Consider the following 24222-nt stretch of genomic DNA (forward strand, 5'->3'; position numbering starts at 1 on the left):
GCAATCCACTCCTCCAAGCAGCAGATTCTCTGGGCTGTTTGGTTACAACTGCCTTAAGAGCTAGCTCCTGATAAAGACTCAAACAATCTTTGACAAAACTGCAATATCATTCCTCACCCGTAGTAATGGTCCCTTCCACACCCCATTGATTCAAGACATATATTGATCACGTGGCCCCTTATCAAGGAAGTCATTTCCAGTATAAATAAATATTGTTGCACTCTTACTATACAAACAGTTATACTGATATGGAAATGATTTTATAGTGCCAAATCATTGCCATTATTCCCGGCTGACCCAACCCTTCCTAAACCTGTTGACACCACAGCCAATCGTGAGTCACCCGGTATGGCTGCCGGCTGCAGCCGGCACGGGGCACGGCCAGGATCCGATCCGACTGTGTGGCTCACCTGCGCACAAGAACAGCGCCTTAACAAGACACGCCACTCAGCAGCTCTGCTATACCACCTATGACATGATTCAGGGAGATTCTTTCTTAAGAGTTTAGACTGTTTTCATGCACAACATTAAATTTCATTTAAAGAAATTTTTTTTAAAAACCTGATAAAAAAATGAATTGCAGTTTAATATTTTAAAAAAATCTATAATGTTGATTTCAGAAACTAAGAAAAGATACAGAGTGACATGGCTGATGCCATGGGACAGCTGCGGTAATCAAAGGCACAGGAGCACATGAAACGTAGATGAAAGAGTAAATAAGCACTTTTTACATGCACTTTTTTTGGAAAGCATGTGCACATCCTGCTTGTGTGATGACAAATCGATTAACAAACAAAGAATTTCCACAGTTGTTATCCTTATCTCCCAAACAAAGGGCAGGTTCAGGGTTAAACATGAACCGTTTTTTAGGGCTTACTCACGTTCCAGGAAAGAACGGCATTTATTTCCTCGTAAGCGCCCTCGTCCAGTCGACGCGACGTGTTAATATGTCACAGCAGCCTGTTTATTTAGCTGGTAATCAGCGTGCTAAATGTAGGTTCGGTTATCATCGCCTGCCCAGGGCAGAGCAATGGCACTGATCAAGGAGAGAAATGGGGCATTGTAAACCAGGAAAAGCAACATTTACAGTACTGTAAAAGAAGATTTACAGTAATTTCGCGTGAAGAGGACAATAAAGATCTGTTTTTCGATTATTTTTTTCCCCTCGTCTGCTTTGTTTTCGCGAAGTCTTGTCAAACAAATGCTTTTGTTTTGTTTCAAATTTCAGTTCCAAGTGGGGGTGTGGAGTTGCTGACTCCTTTGGCATTAAGTTCCAGAGGTTTTCTATTCTATTCTATTCTATTCTATTCTATTCTATTCTATTGAACTCTACTCCACTCTAATCTACTCTATTAATCTACTCTATTGAGGTCTCTACTCTACTCTAATCTACTCTATTGAGGTCTCACTGGCTATACTTGATTGAGGACATTCTGTGGGTTTGTGCAAAGGTTAGAAGCCAAAAAATATATATCCAAAGCCCACCCATACTGTATGTTCACCCTACCCTGCAATGCTCAACAGTTTTATAGTGCAGTGAAATTATTATTCTTAAGTGCACAGAAAGAAGTTGTGAAATTGTGGAACAAACAGATGCAATTCAGAAAAAAACCCTTTTTAAACCTAAACACATGCATGAACAGAGCGGCAGTGTACTGGCCTTGTAACCTAAAGGTTGCAGGTTCAATTCTGGGGTGGGACACTGCTGTTGTACCCTTGAGCAATGTACTTAACCTGCATCGCTTCAGTACACATCCAGCTGTACAAACGGATGCAATGTAAATGCCATGTGAAAAGTTGTGTAAGTCGGTCTGGATAAGAGCGTCTGCTGAACGCCTGCAATGTAATGTAATGTGTCTACAGTAAATCCCTCCAGTCCTCACCGGGGAGTCCCCAGTCAACCAATTAAACTGAGCCGATTTCTCGCCGTCCAGCTTTTATTTGATTTAGAGGCCACGCTATTACACCAGTGAGGGAGTAAGATGCACGTTTGGCCCCAAATGCCTTGTTCAGTGAAGAGTAACAAAAAAAAAAACCCAGAGGACAGTCTGGAGGACAGCCAGATCAATTAACTTTTTTTCTTTTTTTTTTTCCAAGGGTGTAGAGTAGACAAAGGGCACATGAGCAAACACCGCCAAAGGGGCCTCTGTTAAAGGGTCTGCCCGAAAAAAAGAGGCGAATTCTTTTCCTTCGGCCTGTTCAGTCCAAGAAAAAAAAAAGACCTCGGGCAGCACGCATACGTGGTGACTGGTCTCAGTCCAGGTGCGGCCTCAGTCCACATCAAACGTCACGTCATGAGCCAAGCGGTCAAAAAATCGAGAAAGGCCAGGAATGATTGTGGGTTAGTGTTTTTTTTTTTGGGGGGGGGGACACACACACACGTGCTTCTCATTCCACCTCAAGACACATTTTCCCTTCCTCCTCCCTTTCTCCCTCCCGCCCTCCCTCCCTCCACGTGTTTTTTTTTTTTTTTCCCCTCTGCTTATCGCCTTTCCTTATCGCACCGAGTGCTGAAAAGCCAGCGGGAACGGGCGGACAGGTAAGACTTGAAGACGGACAGTCGAGGGAGAAAGATCACAGCCGCTGCTGCCGCTCGGTCAGTCAAAACCTGTTCTCTCACACCTCAAAGACTCTGTAGTTTTACCTGGGGAGGCAGGAAGGGTAGGAGGCTTACCTGGCGGAACCCCCGTTTGCTACTGCACCAAGAAGACGGATTTGGGATTGACTCAGTCTGCCTCAACTCTGTGAGCTATACCACAGGGGACAGAACAGAGGAATTAGTGCACAATTTGCCAACAAATAACAGGTAAGCGTTACTCCATTTTTGTCCTGCATTGTTGGGGTTCACAGCGCATCAAACCAATTTTATGTTTAACCTGCTTTCTTTCATTGCAACATGTGTCTAATAATAAGTTGTTCCATACATCATTTTTTCCATGTGATGCAGTTCAATTGTTGAATTTCAGAAGAAATAGAGCTTGTGGTGGTATTTTTCTTAAAAAACAGCATATAGCCCTCGATTTTGTTAGTACAATAGACAATTTCTTTATAGTGCTAAATAGCAGGTTAATGTAAAATATCTAATATTTATTGTTAATCTAACACGGAGAACTTGTGTGAGAAATGCAGTTCTACAACCTTTCGCTAAATATATTTAAAGTGTCAGAAAATAGTCTTTCTCTTTAGACCGTACAAAATAGCCAACACATTTTGATTACAAAAAACAGGTATTTGCAATGGCTATAAATAGCAGGTCAGATACTGACGGTAAAACATAGCATGCTCAAACTTCACAGCGCTCTCTGATGAGACACCAGTCGGCCCGTTGTTCTCACTACAGCTGTATCTGCTAAACGTGCTGGACTCGCGTTCTGTACAGTACCACACACAGGCCTGCTGAGAAACACTGGGTCATGTTCCAGTGATCAACAACTATTTATACCAGAGAGAAACAAACATTTAATATATAGTTTTTCTGAACCTAAAGAGAGATATTGTTAAAAAAGGATACTGAATTTCTTACACATTTCTTTGTTCATTTCGCCATGTTAAATGAACAACACATTTTAAATATTTCATGTTAGCCTGCTTTTTAGCACTATATTGTATATTGCCTCTCATTGCAATAGTCACATGCACAGTTGTCACGAGCACCGCAATTAAATGCTGTGCCAACACGCCAGTAAAATCCAGGGTTCCAATGAGAGGGGGTACAAGCAGAAACCTTGTACCACCATAGAGTTCTAGACAGTGAGACGAAGGAGGCTGAACTCATTGAGTGCGAAACGGATCTCTCCTGCTTTCCCTCCAAGTCACAGGACACAAGCGTTCCTTTGCAAATCTAGTTTCACTCAACCTTGATGAGGTGAACCACACTGGATTCAACTCCCTCCCCAAATCAGCAGCACTGAGCAAAGAAGCTACTGTTGTAAATGCAGGTGTACAAGGGGAAGCACTGGTTTCACCCTTTGAAGTGCTGGTTCTTCTGGAACGTTTTTTCCAACATTCTAAGTCAGTGTTCTTAGAACTCCACTGCTTTCAATTACCACTAGCAATTGTTACAAGACCATTAGAATGTTCAATTAAGAACACTCTATTCACATATTTGTGATCTAACCTCTTACAGGGCCAAAACAAGCTGCAAACCATTAGTTTCATTTTTGTTTTATATTTCAAAAACAAGTTGGACACATCTTCATTTTGTGCGTAGCTGTGACTCCACTGTCGACTTCTTAACTAGCGGAAGGCTGTTTCTTTTGTTTTTGTTTTTTTTTTTTTAAACCAAAGCAGCGTTCAGTCGTTATGAGTCACAGCCAGAAAATGCAGATGAGGGCCTACCCCCCGATAAGCGCCGGTTCCTGCAGCCTCACTCCGGTTTTAACCGGCGCTGAACGCAGGTCTTATCAGCACCAGCCTCCCAGCATCCTATCAGCCCTGTGCCCTGTATCACATCAGGTCAGCTGAGCACCGTCCTGTGAGACAGCAGCCTCTGTGACCGCTCAGATCTGCTCACAGACGAAGTTCCTGTCGAAATGTTTGGAAGAAAAAAAGGAAAAAAAAAAAAATTTGAACAGAGCCCCTCTGTTCATCTGCCCAGTGCACACAGGGAATAATTGTTACGTCTGTTTCAGGAACAACAGTGTCATTCGATTGCAATTTGTCAGCCGTGTGGGAACAATATGCTGGCATTGTTGTTCCTTAAAGCCCATTATGAGCTTAAAAATGACAGGTAGCAAACTTGGCAAAGCCCTGTGGTTTAAATCCGCGAAAAAACAACAACGCGGAAAACAGCCAGCGACTACAGCAATGACAACAATAAACAATCTTTTTTGTCTTTTTTTTTTTTTCTTGTCTTAGGCTCTGACACCAAAGGAAAAAAAGAGAGTATAAGAAAAAGGAGAGGAAGTGGAAGCTCTGAAGAAGATGGCTCAGACTACGGAGGTGTGGCACACGCAGGCTCCGCCCCAGGAAGAGGAGGAGGGGGAGGAGCCGGAGAAGGGCCCCGCCCAGCCCGAGTGCTCCATCTGCTACAACACCTACGACAACGTCTTCAAGACGCCCAAGCTGCTGGACTGCACGCACACCTTCTGCCTGGAGTGCCTGACGCGGCTCATGGCCACGGGGGGCGAGGGCGAGATCTCCTGCCCCTTCTGCCGCCGGCCCACCGCCGTGCCGCAGAGCGGGCCGCCGGCGCTGGCCACCAGCCGGGAGGTGCTGTGCAAGCTGCCCACGCACCAGCAGCAGGAGGAGAGCGTGTGGCTGGAGGGCGAGCGGCTGTGCTACAAGCTGCCGCCGAACCCGGAGAACCCGGCCTTCTGCGTCTGCATCGACATCGGCGCCGCCAAGCAGGCCGGCCCCGACGCGCAGGCCGGTCCCGGCCGGGCCGGGGGGAGGGGCGCGCTGGCCCGGCTGTCCGACTGGAAGCGGCTGGTGCTCTTCGTGGTGCTGACGGCGCTGCTGGTCGTGGTGGTGCTGTGGCCCCTGCAGTGCATCTTCAGAACGGGGACCCTGCGGTGCGTGCGTCGCGGGATGCCCGACATGGGCGGGCCCCTCAGCACCGCCGCCGCCACCGTCAGCACCCTGGAGCCCCCCCACCACTAGCCACACCCCCGCCGGGGAGGGGACAAGGCGCACAGTCCCCCCCCCCCCCCCCCCCCCCCAAAAAAAAAAAAAAAAAAAAAAAGAAGAGAAATGGAATGATGGAGGAGCTTTGACAAACTTTGACGTTCTCGAACGACATGGGACGGGCCCGTTTAAGGCTCCAGGACATTACCGAACTGTACCCCCTCGTCTGAGCGGAGGGGAACCAGGACAGAGGACACGGGGATCTGAGACATGTGACAGCCCCGGTGGTCATGGAGACCGGATGCAGCCGCACAGCAGCTGTAAGGTCCATCTTTCTGAAGCCATCTTCAAAAGCATGGCGTTTTGTTTTGTCCTCACACTGTAAAGATGCCGATGCAAAAGTTTCAGCAGAGAGGAGAAAAAAAAAAAAAACCAAAAGGATGAAATCCATTCTGATGGGAGATTGGAACGAACTGGATCAAAATTTTACATCATAACATGACTGACTCTTTGACAGCACGGACATCAACTGCTCAGGGTTTACCGATAAACATTTTTTTTTAAATACAAAAAAATGAAACTGAAAAATAAGAGAAAAATGTTGCACTAATTGATTCTTTTGAAACAGGATTTTTGTTGACCAAAATCAATTACCTGTATTAGCACTTTCTAAAATAATAAGAAAAAGCTTCTCTTTCTTGTGTTAAACGAAAAAGTACACAAAAAAATTTAGTCCAACAAAGTCATTGCTAAGCCATTCGTCACAGGTATGGGACAGGAAATCCCAAAATGGCATCCTTAAGAGGGCATTCTTACAACATTACACAGTGTTTCTGTCCTGCATACACAAGCACATACAAACGAACAAAGAACAAATTGATCTATGCAGGGGGTATTTTTGTGTGTTCAACGTCATATCAAACACGCACTGCGATAGCTAGCATATCTGCAGCTCAGGTGAATTACCTGCTTCTACGAAACAATGAATTTTCGCCAACCGATATGATGCTATTTTTGTACATTTTTGTACCCTGTAAATTATAATGTTCTACATGTAAATTTTGCACTTTCTAATAATATATTTTGGTTACAAAATTTAAATAAAAGTGTACAGTTTAATTTATTTAAGTAAAAGTGTCATATTTTCGAATGGTCTTTTTCTTTCCCAAAACAAAAATTTTCTTAGATTAAATTAGCATGTCCCATAGGTATGAGAGTGAGAGTGAAAGGTGAGGGAATGGTGCGTGTGCCCTGCGATAGATTGGCGACCTGTCAAGGGTGTATTCCTGCCTCTCGCCCAATGCATGCTGGGATAGCCCCACCCAAACCCCCCAGGACCCTGCCCAGGATAAGTGGTTATAGAAGATGGATTGATGGATGGTAAAATGAGCTGTATATTTGTGCAAATACAAGTACATGCACAATCATGTATAGTTGATAGCAAGAATTTATGCCTGGTCTTAATCTACAGTCAATCGCTTAGTAGCCTATTTAAAAGCATGCTACCACAACTGTTGCCGTATTGTAGATCAAATTCTATATTAAATAGTATTGGTTTTAGTATTGGGCAACTCATAGGCCAGTTATGCTGACACCCATCAAAAATAATAGATTAGAAAAACTGGTAGAGGCAAAATTACAGAGAAAACAGGCTTTTTCTTTTCTTTCATGAAAATACCGGAAGTATTAACTCATTCTTCCCAATTTATTTTTGTTATATTCTTCAACAGTTAAATTCAACATCCAAAATATGGATCCAAGTAATTGATTATTAAATCATCACCTAGTTCAATCTGAATAACTGAATATTCAGTTTAACCACTACAAGAGTAAAAAAAACAACAAAAAAAAAACAGCCATTCAAATGATTGTATTTAAAATCTTCATTCAAATTTTATTTTTTTCCTCATTTAATTATTCATTGTCACTTGTGCCACAAAGCCATTACATGTCTTCCATTACAGAAGGCGGTTCGAGCGAAGCCAGTGCAAGGAGGGAACCATCATATTGAAAAAGGAGGACACAAGTCAGTACACCACATCGCCAATCAAGCATAATGCAACAAAGGAACAAGGATTTTTAAAAAACAATCAAACAAAAAAATAAACATAATATCAACATACTGCAATGTTCAAGTAAATTTGAATGAATTAACATAAATAAATTAAGTTGTTGGTTCTTTTAGTTATGGGTTCTTAAACAATTCTTAAATACACAATGCATGATTGATGATAACAATAATAATAATAATAATAATAATAATAATAATCACAACATTCTTACAGCATACAAAATGTATGACATACAATTTAAAAAATGCTACACAAACACTTCAGCAAAACAAGAAAAATGCTAAAAATGAAACATGGACAGCATACAGCTAGTGGACAAGTAAAAGTTATAATTTTTTTACAACCTACAGGCATTCTGGTATCTACAGTGTAGATTAAAAACTGAAACTGTGGTTCAGCAGTTTAAAAACATATTTCAAGTATTTAAGTCCCAGTAAATTATTTATTCTAATGTATTGAAAAGCAGACCTCAAAAAGAGGCAAGTTGTAATACAATAAAAGTAATTAGCGTAGTGACCTTCAAGCTCAGAGATGGAAAATTATGCCATTAAAATATTTTAGTGAATCAATTACAGGATGGGAAGGAGACTGCAGGTAGGATGACTTCATAAGAGTGTTTTACGTTCTTTCTACGGAGACACTGGATACACCTGTGAATTTGGTGCATCCGGTTGATATACTGCTCTGGCAGGTCTTCACCAGTTTACAGTTTACAAAACTAGAGTATATCGGTCAGACGTTACACTGACATTTCTTGCTAGAGCAAATCCAGATCTTGGCTACATTTATTCAGTCCTGATTGAAAGTCTGACGGAGGTGTAAATGGTCCTTTTTTTGAGTATAATAATAATGTAATAAGAGTTGGTTTTTCCCTGATATATCTTCATTGTCAAGAGTTCAGGGGTGGCTTAAAGAAGAATATTCTGCCAGAACGGGGGAAAAAAAGCTTACATCGCCAATAAAAAAACAAAACAAAAACCAAAAAATTAAACAAAGTGCACCGTGGACTGGATCTGAGCAGCATTCCTAAGCAGTTAACTGCATATGAAAGAACATGACATATGGTATGCCTGACAAATACCTGTAGTGGCAGACTAGGATTTCACACCAGCAGCAAATGGCAGGCACCAAACCGACCTCTCTTCACAGATCAGATCCCTTAAGACCACAACACAGAGTCAATCTGAGCCCAGCTCCACACAGAGTCCAGTACCCCTGCCCTGTACACACACCTGGCCTGCTGGTACCGTGACATCACAGTTACGGTATCGTCTGGTGACAGAAGGAGGATTACGGTCTACTTCTCGCAGACTGAACTAACAGACGTCATACCCCTGAGCTGAGGGAGAATATCAAAAAATCTCCTCAATCAAAAACTCTGGGGAGGGGGAGGGGCTTGCATAACCGCAGTCAGACGAATCCAGCCGTGCTCTACATCACCGCGAAGAGCGAATTCCTTCTGACATCATCAGTGACGTCTGCTTACGCCTCCCCCTGTGCTCATCATGTCTGGATTATGGCCTACTGGCAAATTAATTTTTTTTTTTTTTTTACTTCTTACGCAAATCTGCTCTATAATCCTGGACTGGGGGGCCATCTGGTGCGGCAATGTTGCACTGGAGATTTTTTTTTTTTATTTCCAGTTGAGACTGCACACGTAACAGGCCTAGCCGAGGTTAGTGTTGAGCCTGGTGGGCAGATGTTTGACCACATCGAGCCTTCCAATTAGATGACATCATCGGGAGGATTCCTCAGGGTCACTGTGAGCTACATCCCCTGCGACCGTCCACCATTAACTAACCCCTACTACCCAACGCGTTCGTGTGGACTGAACGTCGCAGCCACACACATCCCCTTCGTATATTTTTATGTTGCATATCGTTGGCTTCACTGCAAAAGGAACTATATGGAGTTCACGGCTAAAATAGCAAGGGGACCGGAGTGTAGCATCTGTTTTCGCATTTCCATGACACGGACAACTGCACTGCACTGCGGACAGCAACTCAGTCTCTTTGATGTGGAGTCAGATATTCCAAAAAACAAAAAAAAAAAACAAATAATCCCTAATGTGAATATAAAATGGAAAAAAAACCTTTTTCACATCGAAGATGAATGAATGGGGCAAAAATTACAGGAGTCGTAAAAAAACTAAATGAAAACAAGTTGAAACAGTGGAATAAGCCTTAATAAAAATGTACACTAGTTTAAATGGTAAATGGACTGCATTTATATAGTTTAGTTGTCGTTTGCTGCGGTAGGGAAAGCCTCAACCCATGGACAGTCCAGCATGAGAAAAGGCAGTTAGGTGTGGGCACAGAGACAGCCTTCAGGCAGTTTACAACTTCCTGTCCTGACAGGAAGTAGGCCGCACAGCACCCTGGAAAAGCTCGGCCAGGTGGCATGAGTGCACCTGATGACCAGAGCTGTGTGATTCCATACATTCCTTACATTTATCTCACTTTTTAGAAACAAAAGAGCAATTTTCAGTTTGCACAAATATCTTATTCAACATCAGTGGCTTTGATGGCAAACTTGCTGACACCTGCTGAAAAATATCCTGGCAACAAGACTGAACAGCGGGAACTGCTCTGGTGATCAGTCAGCATTTTTGCTCTCAGGTGTGTTACGTGCCTTGCCCTGATGCACATCAGCCCACCCCACTGAACCACTCCTGATCACAATGAAAACTGAAACCAAATAAGACAGAGGTCTTTGGTTACATTAAAGTAGATGCATCCAGTAGCCAGAACAGCAGCGGATAACCCTTTGCTTCCTATTTCCAGTAACACAATAAATATGTTTAAAATATCTGCACTATTACATGAATCTTATCATTTGTGTGTTAGCCTATTACACAACTAGGGGAGGCAGATCATGTCAGTGTGGGTTGGACAGAGTTTAGCTTATACAGGCTCAGCTGTGGAAGAGGCACTTTCGTACGCGAACGCAAGCTGGTAAGGGCATGAGATAGAGACAGGAGAGAGGGTGAGAGAAGGAGAGTTAGAGAGAGAGAGAGAGAGAGAGAGAGAAAGACTAAGAGGTCACCAGACTCTTTTCTGTGGTGGGAGTCTTCAGCATTTCAGCAGGCATCTCCATAGCATCTTCAGATCTTCAGCCCCAGGGGGCGTGTCCTCGGCAGACCACACTGTCCAGTTGACAAACGACGCTTCTGCTGCAGCTACACACAAACACACACACACACACAGAAAACAAAGCCCCTGACGTTAAATGACACATTAAACAAACAGAACCTGTACAGATTTCCATGGCAACACTGTAGCCAGCGTGCAGCTATCAGGAGAACACGGCAAGGCCACCTGCTCTCTGCTGAACAAGCCAGCCCATTGTGCTCAGACAGAGAGAGCCACTCGAGGAGAGACACTGCTGGAATTCAAATTCCGTCAAGACGGTTCACCAGAAGGTTTCGTATCACATCGCTGGAAAAATAAACGATACACTCTTTCTTCCTTTCCTCCGCTTTTTCGCCCTCCTTGTCCCTTTTCCTACACTCCGCTTAGACTTATTTACGCCCATCCTGGCTGCAGTTTGACTGTGTGAAGACGTACTTACGGAGAGGAGTGGGGAAAGACGGGGGGGGGGGGGGGGGGGGGGGGGGGGCATCCATGTCCCTTATCTCCTGCTGTTGACGCTCCCAGACTTCTTTGGGCTTTTGATGTTTAGGTTCTCGTACACGGACGCAGAGTCGTCAGTCCTGAAAAGCACAGTTTTCCAGGTGAAAATAATATATTTTTTCCCCCTCACTCGAGAACATTCATAATAAGCATCAGGGACAAGTGTACACTGCGCAGGAGCAAGCGTACATTAAAGAGAAATGGGTTCATGAGAATTTCAGGATTCCAACGGCAATTCACCCAACCAGCGACCTGTTCAGTCTCAATACTTCAGACCAGAGTAATAGTGTTTTACAGGGAATCTTTTACAGGGAAATAAGTAAGAAAACTGGCTCTAACATCCACATCACTGCTCAAATGCCTGCAACTGTACAAAAAAAATAGCATATAAATACTAGTCATTCAAACTCCACTTCAACTACCACATCCTTTGTGCTTGCAAATGCTACGTAAAATTATAGATTCTGCCTGGAAAAATACTCTAGGAAAGCCAATATATGCACCAGACTTTCAAGGGTGTTCAACAAACTAAAATTGGATAAATAAAGGAAATTTCACTGAAATTAACAGTATGTGGATACTCTGTCAATGGACATAACACTCAGTAGGCAGTTCCCGGAGTATAAGAACACTTCATATGTCTGCAGATGTGGTATAAACGTCACAGGTTCGATTCCTGCCGTTGTACCCTTAAGCAAGGTACTTAACCTGCATTGCTTCCGTATACATATCCAGCCGTATAAATGGATGCAATGTAAACGCTATGTAAAAGTTACTCAGGATAGGTGCGTCTGCTAAACGGCAGTAATGTAACGTTGTACTCACACAGAGGAAGAGGACCGCGAGATGGTGATGCTCGTCGTCTGCCTGGAGTTTGTCACCGGGGGATACTTAATGTTGGAGTACTCTCTCTCCATCATCTTATTCCTCTGCCAAGCAACCAGGGCGGAGAAACACATGACACACATGTATGATAGTGTATTCCTTTTCTATACCAAACACTATGACCAGCTGCTACACAGATTTGATAGACAAAGTGGTCATACTTCCAAATAATTCTGGCCCTTATCTTACCATAACCCCTTAAAACTCAAGACTGCTGGCAGAGCTGCATGTAGGATATAGTTAACATTGGAAACTACATACGCCCCCCATCTTTCTGGAGGCCGCAACTGACCACAACTGTAAAATCCCCACCCCCTCAAAAGGGGGCCTCCAAACATAATTTTGCCAGGGGCCTCCAAAAGTTCAAAGCTGGACCGTTGGGTACCTGCTCCTCCTCCAGCCTCTTCTGCGCAGTGTCGATGTACTGTTGGACCGCCATGTAGATGAACTTGTACTGGGCCTCCGTCTGCACCATCCCCGACCGCTGCCGACGCACCATCTGGATGGTCTTGGGGATGTCGATGTCACAGTCCAGCCCTGGACACGACGAGGAGAGAGCGGTGTGTGTGTGTGTGTGTGTGTTTGAGTATGGGTGTGTGGGCGTGTGTGTGTGTGTGTGTGAGGAGACCAAGAGGGAGGTGATCCAGGAGGTGTTACTGTCCCCAAAAATCGAAATCTTCTCAACCTCTACTTTCACAAGAGACCAAAATGTGTGTGTGTGTGTGTCTGTGAGAGAGGAGACAGGGGCGGCTCACTCTGCAAGAGGGAGGTGATCCAGGAGGTGCCACTCTCCCAAAAAACCGGAAATGTCTCAACCTCTGTTTTCACAAGGGGCCAAAATGTGTATGTGTGTGTGTGTGTGTGTGTGTGTGTTTGTATGCACCTGTTCTTCATTCAACAGTTCCAAACGTTGGGGTTCATTTCAGGTCTTCAGATGCAGACCATCTCAAAGAGAGGACGTGTATGGAATTCTGAGATACATTCCTCACCTTGCCTATTAATGATGTCGATGAGAAGGTCTATCACGATGATGGTTCCAGTTCGTCCAATCCCTGCACTGGAAAGCAGAGAGGAAGCAGGAGAAAAACCATGGTCAGGGCCCTAAGCTGGCCTAAGCTCAAGATTTTCATCACAATCGTAGACTGGGGACAAACCCTGAATGCTCCCCCTCAGCCAACCACGTCACTGTCAAGACTTAAGAGTCACGGCACTTCGACACGGCGTGTGACTTGAGAAGGGGAAGCACAGAAACCATTCTGAGGAAGAGCACAAAGTGCGAAGGTAAGCTGGCGGCTCCCACCTGCAGTGCACCACAATGGGCCCGGCCTGGGAGAAGGAGCCCTGGGCCCGGTTCACCTGGTCCAGGAAGCTCAGGACTCCCCCGGGCTCATTCGGGACTCCGTGGTCAGGCCAGCTCAGGTACTGGTAGTGCCAGATGTACCTGGGAGGATCACTCTGGGAGCGGAACGAGGAACAAAACTCAGAACTATGCTCCAGTGCAGGATGGAAAGATCAGGAGTTTGTTCCACAGTCTAAGGATCACTCTCAATGAACATTTTCCCAAAACTTCTGGACCAAAACAACAGTTATTTCACAAACTGCTGCACAAATTTTCTGACCACAAAAAAATTGATCGATGAGTTCATCAAGCTCTTTTGCACTCAACATGTGCAGTAGAGGGTGTTTCCCGTTACTTCCTAGGCTTCACCGCCTGGCACCTCCTACCCTCTCCAGTTCCTATGTATGCTCTATGGCGCACAGCCAGAAGACCCACAGGCCCCCGTGATGATGACATTTTGGGGGGGAATGGCGCCCTCACCCTGTCCAGCCGGGTGACCTCCAGCTCCCGCAGAATGTAGTCCTGTGCTGGCCGCTCCTCAACGTTCTTCACCCTCACTTTCCCAAAATCCTTTGTGCACTTGAGGTCTGGCCAGTAACGCACACATTTGTTCTGTTCAGGACAAAAATTTCAGTCAAATGCCAGAAAGGTTCTAAATAAATTTTTTTTTTAAAAACCTGAGGGGGAATTTTCAACAGCTGTAAATATGAAGAGACAGTCAGGTTCAATAACAGATTAGATGATGATAATATCCTGATATGCTGATGATCATAATGGGTCAGTTTCAAAAACAGACTAGACAATAATAACATCCTGATCTGCTGATGATCATAATGGGTCAGTTTCAAAATCAGATTAGACAATAATAATATCCTGATTTGCTGATTATCATAATGGGTCAGTTTCAAAATCAGATTAGACAATAACAATATCCTGATTTGATGATGGTCATGGTGGTCAGGTTCAATACCAGATTAGACAATAATAATATCCTGATCTGCTGATGATCATAATGGGCAGGTTCCATAACAGAACGGTACAGACGCAAGCCCTACCCGACCCCGCTCCATCTCCTTGGTTGTCATGACGATGACGTGCGTGTTCTCCTGGTACACCATCTTCCAGAAGTCCACAATGGTGTTCTGCAGGCAGCCCTGGGTGGCGATGAACACTTTGCCCTCGTCCACACAGTGCCCTTCTTCATTCAAGCTCTGCAACGGTGACAATGAATGGACGCGATACCCAAAAAGAGATGAACAATAGCAAGGCAATAGTTCCATATGGTAATACAGCAGGAAAAGGGTAAAAAAAAAATCAGGGCTCTATGCTTACAATTTTTCAAAGGAGCACATGAGCTCCTAAGCTGAAATTGAAAAATTTAGGAGCAGACTAATACATCCCATTAGATTAGTGCTCCTAAATTATTTTCAGTCAGCACACAATGATTTTCAGGAGCATGAAAGCACGACTTCTTTTTTTCCTGACAGACACAAAGAAAACAGCTTGCACTTGACTGAACTCACATGGATGTAGTTGGCGTTGATGTAGTCAGGGCCAGGCTTCTCTGCCTCCACGTCCTTCAGCTCCACCCGAGTGGTGTCAACTGGGGCATAGACAGAGGGACATGGACAATGGGACATGGGCAGAGGGACATGGGCAGAGGGACATGGGCAGAGGGATGTCAGTCAGAAGACAACCGCTAACTCACAGGCTTCTCATCTACTCCTGCCTCTCCTCGAGGTCATTTCTCTTAGTCCTTGTAGCAGACAGCACTTTTGCCTCACAACAAGAAGGTCCTGGGTTCAAATCCCATGTTCTACCCTTAGGTATGAGTGTGTGAGTGAATGGTGGGTGGGCCCAGCAATGCACTGGCAATCTGTCCAGGGTGAATTCTTGCCTCTCGCCCTACGCATGTTTGAACAGGCTCCAGACCCCACCTCCCCACCCCTCCTGGACCCTGACCAGGAATAAGCAGGTTAGATAACAGATGTATGGATGGATGGATGGATGGACAGTCCCTGTATCACACTGTGGTAATCTAAGAGCTTGAAAATGGCCACTCACAGGGAAGGATGTTCTTGTATCTGTTTTTGCTCTTGTTCTCCGGCCTCTGTCCCTCTTTCCTGGGGTACAGGAGCTTACATTCCTGCTGTTGCAGCACCTAGAAAAACAGGGGGACGGAATCCAGTGATCACACAGTACAGGGAACGAAAAAAAAAAAAAATCCCTATTGCAGACCAAATTCTGATTGGTTGTTTCCCAGAGAAAACGGTGGAACTGCTGCTCTGGGTGCTAAACTCTGTGGAAGCCGCATCCTGCATGCCAGATTTCATGTGCCACCCCAGCACCCCCTAGAGGAACCTAACATGCACAGCAGGGATGATGACATACACTGTGAACTGTGGTCAGGATGGAGCACTCTGTGTGGAGAGCCATGGGATCTGGATAATTTCTCACATTAAAATTTGCTATTAAAACTAATCAACTTGGCAAGTGACTCACACTGGCAGTGAAGGTCTAGAGTACCATAGAATTCAACCCCAAAGATGTTTGCGGCATTCAAACAGAGGAGTAGTCTCCATCAGTTGAAATAACAACCACTGGTTCACCCACAGGTAAGGAAGAAGAATGGGATCTTGGAACTAGATTACCTTTTAACCCTTTGAAATGTAGGTTTTTAAAATGTTTTTTAAAAATTCTAAGTCAGTGTTCTAGAACTCCATTGCTTTCAATTACCACTAGTGATTGTTACATCAGCATTGGAATGTTCGGTTAATAACATTCTGATCACATATTTGTGTTCTCACACCTTAGAGGTTTAAATACAAACGCAATGGTCCAGAAATACTGTAAGCCTTTTGTCAGTGACAGACCCACCTCAAACTCCTCCCAGAATCCTTGTTTCGGCTTCTCCGAATTGTCGGCCACCTTGTTCAGCTCTCGTACCCTGTTCTCAATGTTGGCTGCGTTTATCCTGGTGGCGTTGAAGGGCTAACCAGGGGTAATTTAAATCAGTTAAACGCAACAACGGGTAACAATATGGTATTTCAATGATGCATTTTCCTAAAATTCCTGTGGCTGAAGTATTGCCACAGAGTTAGAGGTGAGCCACAGCCCTCTCTCACCTGTTTGAGGTGCACCACAATCCCACTCTTCTCCACCATGGGGTTCTTCTTGTAGTGCTCCACCAGGTCTGCCAGGGAGTCAAACCTCTCCCCTCCACCCACGTCGTATTTCCCATCCTTTTAGTTTACAAAACAGCAAAAAGATAATCCATCTCTAGAGTATCCAGCTGTATAAATGGACTGTGAGTAAACATGTAATAATGTAAGCTGTCAAAGTCATTTTGAAAAAAAGAGAGTCTACAAATGTAAACGTAAAGACATCTTCATTCTGATGTCCAGGCCTGATAGCAGATCATGACGTGCACGACCACACCAGACAGCGGGTCGTGACATAAGTAATAACTGATCATGACGTGTCCATATCTGATAGAAGATCATGATATCTGTATCAGACAGCATATCATGATATGTATGTCAGCACCCAACAGCCAATCATGACATGCTTGTCTGTACCTGACAGCAAATCATGACGTGCTTGTCTGTACCTGACAGCGAATCATGACATGCTTGTCCGTACCTGACAGCAAATCATGACGTGCTTGTCCGTACCTGACAGCGAATCATGACATGCTTGTCCGTACCTGACAGCAAATCATGACGTGCTTGTCCGTACCTGACAGCGAATCATGATGTGCTTGTCCCTACCTGACAGCGAATCACAACGTGCTTGTCCGTACCTGACATCGAATCACGACGTGCTTGTCCGTACCTGACATCGAATCACGACGTGCTTGTCCGTACCCGACAGCGAATCACGACGTGCTTGTCCGTACCCGACAGCGAATCACGACGTGCTTGACCGTACCTGACAGCGAATCATGACGTGCGTGACCTTGGTCCGGCGGTCCATGTTCTCCTGCTTCTCCTCGTTGGTGAGGACGGACAGGACGAAGTCGCCCGGCTTGCTCTGGCTCTCCCGCACCAGGAAGCTGCCCGGCTTGCCCTTGTCCATCAGCAGCTTCTCCGCGTCACGCCCCGACAGATGCCCGTGGTACCATCTGGAAACCGGGCAGGGGGGGAGGGAGGAAGAGGGGGGGGTGTCAGGAGATTGGCGGGACCAGACAGAGCATCACACCCTGGCCTCTAATAAAATTACACACCCTAGCCTCTAATACAATTATCACTGTTTATCCTTCAAAATTCAGTTATGACTACAAAAAGCAGGCAGAGCCATATAGCACAGATAAATAGAAGCTAAGATAGTTGGCAATGTCATCAGCCAAAAATGGCTGGAGGTCAGCAGTGGCCATATATACGACCGAGTACACACCGTCATGAGTAGGGTCAGTTTAAATCAGCAGCCGTTACCCCTGAATTAGCTCCACCCATCTCTGAACCAGGAGCCCACAGGCTACCCGCTGCCAGTGAGACACATCTCCAGCTTCCCAAACCATTTTGCGGCCATTTTGTGAAGCTGAATGGCTTTCTGCATGGGTGCTGCAGTGTTGCCTGAATACGCACCTCTGGGCTATTGCGAAAGCAATCACACAAAAAGGACAGAATGTCTAAAATACATCTTTAGCCTCAATTTAGGAAACTAAGAAACTGACTGCGCCAAAGCAAAATGCTCGAGGCCTGTCCCACATACAATCCAAGCTGAACCCTTCCCCCGAACTTAGCAAGGATGCAGTGTATTAGTAAAGACCATGTGTCTTGGGAGTATTGCATGGAACCACAAGAAGAACCACATGGTGGAAGTGAGCAGAATTGTGCTGCACCTTAAATGCATTAACGCTAGTTGTGAGGTACAAGCAGGTGCATCAAGCGGTAAATTAGAAAAATAAACACAGTTAAAGACCATAATATGAACACTACTTGTAAGTATACTTGGTTGGAAAATACCTTATTTTGGCTTAACGTCTGTTGCTTGGGGAAGCTCAATTAAAATCCAGAGACTGAATTGATAAATTACCCACATCTTTCCCAGAACTCCCACAGAGTTTATGGTTCTTCATTATTGCAGTGTCACAGTAAAATGAAGCCTCTTTTGATTTGTCAGTATAACACTGGTGGTGTGCTGATAAAGTATGCACTGGTTGTAGTGATATAGAGCAGTCTCTAGGTGGCGCTTATGCAGCATTGTGGTTTCCTTACTGAAACACAATCAGACCTATAACACAAGCTAATTCCAAAATGCACAAACTTAAAAATACGCAGAAAACTCAGCTTAAATGTTATCGCGATCGGTCTGGAGAGACATACTGTAAGTGTGCAAGGGTCTGGGGGGTTTCCAAGCAACACACAGCATCCACTGGCCGCAGCATCAGCATCAGCACCAGCTGGGGACTCCAGCTGAGCAAACTGCCATTATGTCACCGTTTAAGATCCAGATCTCTGATTCTCGGGCAGCGGAGAGAGGAATGAAGTCTTACAAGCTGTCGGCTACCAGAGATTTCACTGTGGAATTAAGGTCATTCACGGTCTTGTCACTATGGTTACCAACATGAATGAATTTATGCAGTGGTTTATGTCAGGTGGTTTGTTGACCGATCCTGTAACCATGTGGTCTCCCTCCCAGAAAACTTTCTTTTAGAATGTATATTACACCAGGCCACATATATCATTTGGAGATGTGGGAGTCCCACACTATCCTAAGAATGAAGTCTTCATAACGCCAACACATGGCCAATCAGCAGGAGGAGAGACTTTTGATTCATATCCATCTGTGGTGTAGGATTTCATGCTTTTTCCATTGACACAATGTTACCATAGCAACACAATGCATTACCCTAAACTCTCAAATCCCATTTTTAATTGTAGCCAAGATAAATTTGATATCCCCTCTGGACTAAATCAACGTTTTTCAAGGAAGACTGATTGTTTTGTCATTTTCAATATTTATCTACCATGCTGTTAAATTAATTCTATTGAACACTCATGCACACACACACACACACACACACATACACACACTAACACAGACAGTAAACACACACACGTACAGTACACACGCATGCATGCACACACACACACACACACACACACACACACACACTCAGACATATCCCCGTGTTCGAAAAAAAAAAAAAAAAACAACTAAAACCTGAAGTATGGGCAACTGACATTTTTCTGTCAACATTTAAGAAATCATATTACTAACAATTACGTGAGAAACAAACAACAACACACGTATTTCTAATTTCATATCACTCGTCATAATAAAAGTAAAACAAATCCGTGGTGCACTGCCACGCCTCTTCAGAGGTCGGTGAATCTTGAAGGCGGCAGATTCTGTTTTTTTTTTCCAGCAGAATGCACACCCACCTCATCGCTCTCATTCTGTTCCGACAACCTCGTCTGCCAAGCTCACTCAATTTGGCCCGGCTGTCAGAGTCATTTGGGGGGTGGGGTGGGAACAGGAAACTGACACAGCAATACACACTCATTACTCTGCCGTTACTGCGTTTGGATCCAACACATGGCTATTCCTGACTCCAAAAAAATCTTAGAAATGAATCCCTCCCCTGGACCTGATGCTTTATGGGATTTTATAAATCTGCCGGGAAGGTCAACTAGTACAGATACATACAAAAGAACAACACTGAATTTAATTCGCTCAGATAAAGAATGGTAGATGGGTTATTGCAAAATGTGATATACATTATGATTATATATATATATATTCACCTTACTAGCCCAAGATTCATGCTCACAGTTTTATATTATATATGTATGCTGTCCAAAACAAACTAGGTTCAGACTTATGGTAAATGTATTATTAGGGGAGACTACTACCTGGGGCTTGAGCCTTCAATAGATAAAGTTACAAAGAATGATAGTTCATGATACTCTGCTGACACTAGGTTGTTTCTCTAAATACCTATAGTGGATATGCATAAACTGGGATGTACGAGAATATAAAATTCATGATGGGACAATATAAACCCTATGAGAAAATGTACTTTTCACTCTGTTCGGTGGTGATAAGAATGATCATAATAATAATCTGCATTTGCCAGTGGAGGACATTCATAAACTATACAATGCAACCTGCTGATACATAAAAATAAGGCACAGTTATAAAACAGCCTTGACTTGAAGTATAATAGACTCAATAAAAACTGTTGGTAAGGTTGTATTATTTTTGATGAATTAAGATGCCAGAGCTATTTCAGCAGGGATGGCCAGTATTCAATCGATTTGCCCTCAGCTTTGACTTTCACAGATTTTTAATTGTTTTTTTACTAACTCAATTTGGTGAGTTAGTTTTAGTGGTTGTTGAACCTTCCAAACGGTTTGAAAAAAAAAAAATATATATATTCTTGCTTTTCACAGTCGAGGTCAAGGACAAATATTTATTGAATTCCAGTGTTTAAAAACAGATACACGGGCAGATATTTTATTAATAATATATCCCATCTCATTCAGCTTTCACGTAAACACATGCATTTTGTGGATACACTTGTTAACTAAAACCTTTAAAATCTTAATTGACTGCCACACAAATGTAATGCTGCTACTGACCTATTGGGGGTTTACAGTACATCAATGAGCTCATCCACCCATCCATCCATCCATTATCTATACCCGCAAAATTCCTGGTTAGTGATACGGGAGGTGCTGGAGACTATCCCAGCATGCATTGGGTGAGAGGAAGGGATACACCCTTGTAGATGGTTCACCAGCCCATCGCAGGGCAAACACACCATTCACTCACGCACTCACACACTCATATCTATGGGCAATTAAGAGGCTCCGATTAGCCTAACCTGCATGTCTTTGGACTGTGGGAGGAAGACTGATTACCCAGAGGAAACCCAAGCGGACACGGGGAGAACAGGCAAACTCCACACAGAAAGGCCCCAAGCCGAGATTTCGAACCAAGGATCTCAGCGAGCTCACATGGATGTAAATTATCCCTGTATGCAGAACGGTGCCTCATTGAGCTAAATAATATAACCTGCCACATCTTTCCTGCAGCCATTTAAAATATTGAAACATTACAGCCGGATATTAGGATATTAAATTGCAAAAAAGTAATGTCCTTGAAGTTGCAATGTCCCTCCCTCAACACCCAACAATTATTATGTCATTTTAAATGGGTCCATGTAACAAATAATTCATATCAATTCAATAATTTTCACGAAAGTGATTCTACACCCCACAGATTACATCACTGCACCCACGATGTATCAGCTAAGTGCCCTAGATGCACGTTGGAAATAGGGGACTTCATACAAATGATCCAACGATGTCAAAAACTGAAACCTTACTGGAATGATGAATTATTCAAAACGGTAGAAAGATCAGCCTCCAGAGCCTCATACTGGATATCCATTAACTAAATTTTATGACTGCAATAAAAAAAAAAAATCATAATTGAGCTTCTTCCTCAATTAAACAGTGGATGGGATTTTTACCTTACTGTACTCTGGAGAAAAATATACTCCATTTGGAAACATTCTGGGGACGTCTTATTGACCATATACCAAATATAGTAGGTGATCTAGAATCGATTAAGTAATCAATAGAAAGATTTATGATTTCGATAAATATTAATTAAAAATGTATATTCGATAAAGTTTCAGGAAAACAGGAAATATATTTATTCTTGTTTCAATTTCATTGACCGATTAGCAACATATATAAGTATGTGCACACACACACACACACACGCATATTTGAAGGTCAGGTGTATTTTGCATCGTGGCTATTGATGGAAGGGAAGGAGATGGAAATGTGTGGAATAGTAACGTGTGAATATGTAACCACTCACTATTGAAGGTACACGCAACCCCCCGCCCACCCAATAAAATTAACTAAAATTAAAAAAAAACTACTAAAAGACTAAACAAGAAAATGATGAGCACTGTGCACAGAACATGCACCCAAGCGCTCCCTGCTCACAAATAACAGAGCACACAAATTGACTTTAATCCAGCTAATGACTATGTGCCTCAATAAACCGATTCTAAACCAAAAGGTATTAGCAGCTCAATTATGTTTCCATAAAACTAAATTAAACACCCTAATGAACACGGCTTCTGCCCGTACAGCAAGGAGCCTTTATTGCACGTTTTTACTTTTCTCAGTGTGAACAATATTTGGAACGCTTTTCCAAACTGAAACACAGCAGCACCGACTCCACTGCCTTCAGGCAGAAACATTCAGAGACTTAAATGAGCTGAAGGTTTTTGGTTTGTAATAAAATTCTCGATAGGGGTGGTTTTCGACATCTCCATAACTGTCATTACATCTCTTAAATTATGAGATTTTAATGTTTCGTAGTAGCTTGAAAAGAACTGAACTGAATTGAATTTAATTCCTGACATCCATATGGTCCAAAAGTCATTGATTTCAACAGCCTTGATCAATAGGATTGGGGAGTACTTTTAATGTACTGTATAGTAGATGGCAGGATTGGCTTAGCCCTAAGTCTGTCCACTGAGCTTAGAGTTGGGAGTTCATACATTCTCTATAGAGATCACGAGAAGACAGTTCCTCACTAGTCCCCCAGTCCCTCTGGTCTAAAGACCTGAAGGTGCCCGGGGGGGTTGGCCGTACCTCTCGGAGGTGGGGTCCTTGCAGTTGAGGGAGTTGTGGGGGGTCAGCTGTACCTCTAAGAGGTGGGGTCCTTGCAGTTGAGGGGGTTAGGGGAGGGGGGGGGGGGTCGTACCTCTGGGAGGAGGGGGCATTGCGGTTGAGGGGGGTTGGGGGGGGGCGACCGTACCTCTGGGAGGTGGGGTCCTTGCAGTTGAGGGGGTTAGGGGAGGAGGGGGGGGCGTACCTCTGGGAGGTGGGGTCCTTGCAGTTGAGGGGGTTAGGGGGGGTCGACCTTACCCCTCGGAGGTGGGGTCCTTGCAGTTGAGGGGGTTAGGGGAGGGGGGGGGGCGTACCTCTGGGAGGTGAGGTCCTTGCAGTTGAGGGGGTTGGGGGGGGGGGTCGATCGTACCTCTCAGAGGTGGGGTCCTTGCAGTTTAGGAGGGTTGGGGGGGGGGGGACCCGTACCTCTCAGAGGTGGGGTCCTTGCAGTTGAGGGGGTTAGGGGGGGGATCAGCAATACCTATTGGAGGTGGGGTCCTTACCTCTCGGAGGTGGGGTCCTTGCAGTTGAGGGGGTTAGTGGAGGGGGGGGGGGGGTCCTTACCTCTCGGAGGTGGGGTCCTTGCAGTTGAGGGGGTTAGTGGAGGGGGGGGAGGTCCTTACCTCTCGGAGGTGGGGTCCTTGCAGTTGAGGGGGTTAGGGAGGGTCGACTGTACCTCTCGGGGGTGGGGTCCTTACCTCTCGGAGGTGGGGTCCTTGCAGTTGAGGGGGTACTTGAGCTCGATGACGTCGCCGTTCTTCTCCCGCAGGAGGCCGTGCTGCTCGGTGTAGTACTGCACCAGCTCCGCCAGCGTGGCAAACTTCTCCCCGCCGTACAGGTCGTAGTAGTCCCCCGAGTTCTGGATCTTAATGTGGGTGACCTCATCGTTCCGCCTACCAGGGGGAGGGAGAGAGAGACGGGATGGGGGGGGGGGGGGAGGGGGGGGGGTGGGGGGGACAGGCGAAATGATCAGCGCTGGGTCAAGCTAACAGGCAAACAGCAGGACTCTGAAGGACATGCATACGAAGATAATGACCCGGATTCAATTAACACTTCTCGTTAATCAGTACTTACAAATGCTT

At 44.6% G+C, this 24222-nt stretch overlaps 2 protein-coding genes and 1 long non-coding RNA gene across 4 annotated transcripts in view; 1 reads left to right on the top strand and 2 right to left on the bottom strand.

The window, feature by feature from the left end:
- Positions 1-2481: 2481 nt before the first annotated feature.
- LOC118207958 (RING finger protein 223) lies at positions 2482-5601 on the top strand. Its single transcript, XM_035382182.1, has 2 exons — positions 2482-2806; positions 4858-5601. The coding sequence occupies exon 2, from the start codon at positions 4924-4926 to the stop codon at positions 5599-5601; it is 678 nt and encodes a 225-aa protein (XP_035238073.1). The 5' UTR covers positions 2482-2806; positions 4858-4923.
- A 1832-nt stretch (positions 5602-7433) lies between these two features.
- On the bottom strand, positions 7434-11237 carry LOC118208609. Its single transcript, XR_004761595.1, has 2 exons — positions 11208-11237; positions 7434-10815 (listed from the first exon to the last, which is right to left on the bottom strand). It is a non-coding gene; the product is annotated as an uncharacterized LOC118208609 (long non-coding RNA).
- Position 11238: 1 nt separating this feature from the next.
- Positions 11239-24222, bottom strand: part of ptpn11b (protein tyrosine phosphatase non-receptor type 11b) — a 38094-nt gene continuing 25110 nt past the window's right edge. For both annotated transcript variants that reach the window (XM_035383453.1, XM_035383452.1), the window contains 13 exons: positions 23839-24033; positions 17424-17616; positions 16619-16735; positions 16371-16484; positions 15558-15654; positions 15017-15096; positions 14549-14704; positions 13974-14105; positions 13455-13609; positions 13144-13211; positions 12540-12691; positions 12095-12198; positions 11239-11349 (listed from right to left, as the gene is read on the bottom strand). In XM_035383453.1, the coding sequence (XP_035239344.1) occupies positions 11268-11349; positions 12095-12198; positions 12540-12691; positions 13144-13211; positions 13455-13609; positions 13974-14105; positions 14549-14704; positions 15017-15096; positions 15558-15654; positions 16371-16484; positions 16619-16735; positions 17424-17616; positions 23839-24033 (1645 nt within the window). In that variant the 3' untranslated portion in view covers positions 11239-11267. The remainder of the gene's footprint in view (positions 11350-12094; positions 12199-12539; positions 12692-13143; positions 13212-13454; positions 13610-13973; positions 14106-14548; positions 14705-15016; positions 15097-15557; positions 15655-16370; positions 16485-16618; positions 16736-17423; positions 17617-23838; positions 24034-24222) is intronic.

Source organism: Anguilla anguilla, chromosome 11, assembly GCF_013347855.1.
Source record: "Anguilla anguilla isolate fAngAng1 chromosome 11, fAngAng1.pri, whole genome shotgun sequence".
In the NCBI taxonomy this organism is placed as follows: domain Eukaryota; kingdom Metazoa; phylum Chordata; class Actinopteri; order Anguilliformes; family Anguillidae; genus Anguilla; species Anguilla anguilla.

Excerpts from the sequence above, each read along its gene's own strand:
- LOC118207958 (XM_035382182.1), top strand. The coding sequence starts at position 4,924 with ATGGCTCAGACTACGGAGGTGTGGCACACGCAGGCTCCGCCCCAGGAA.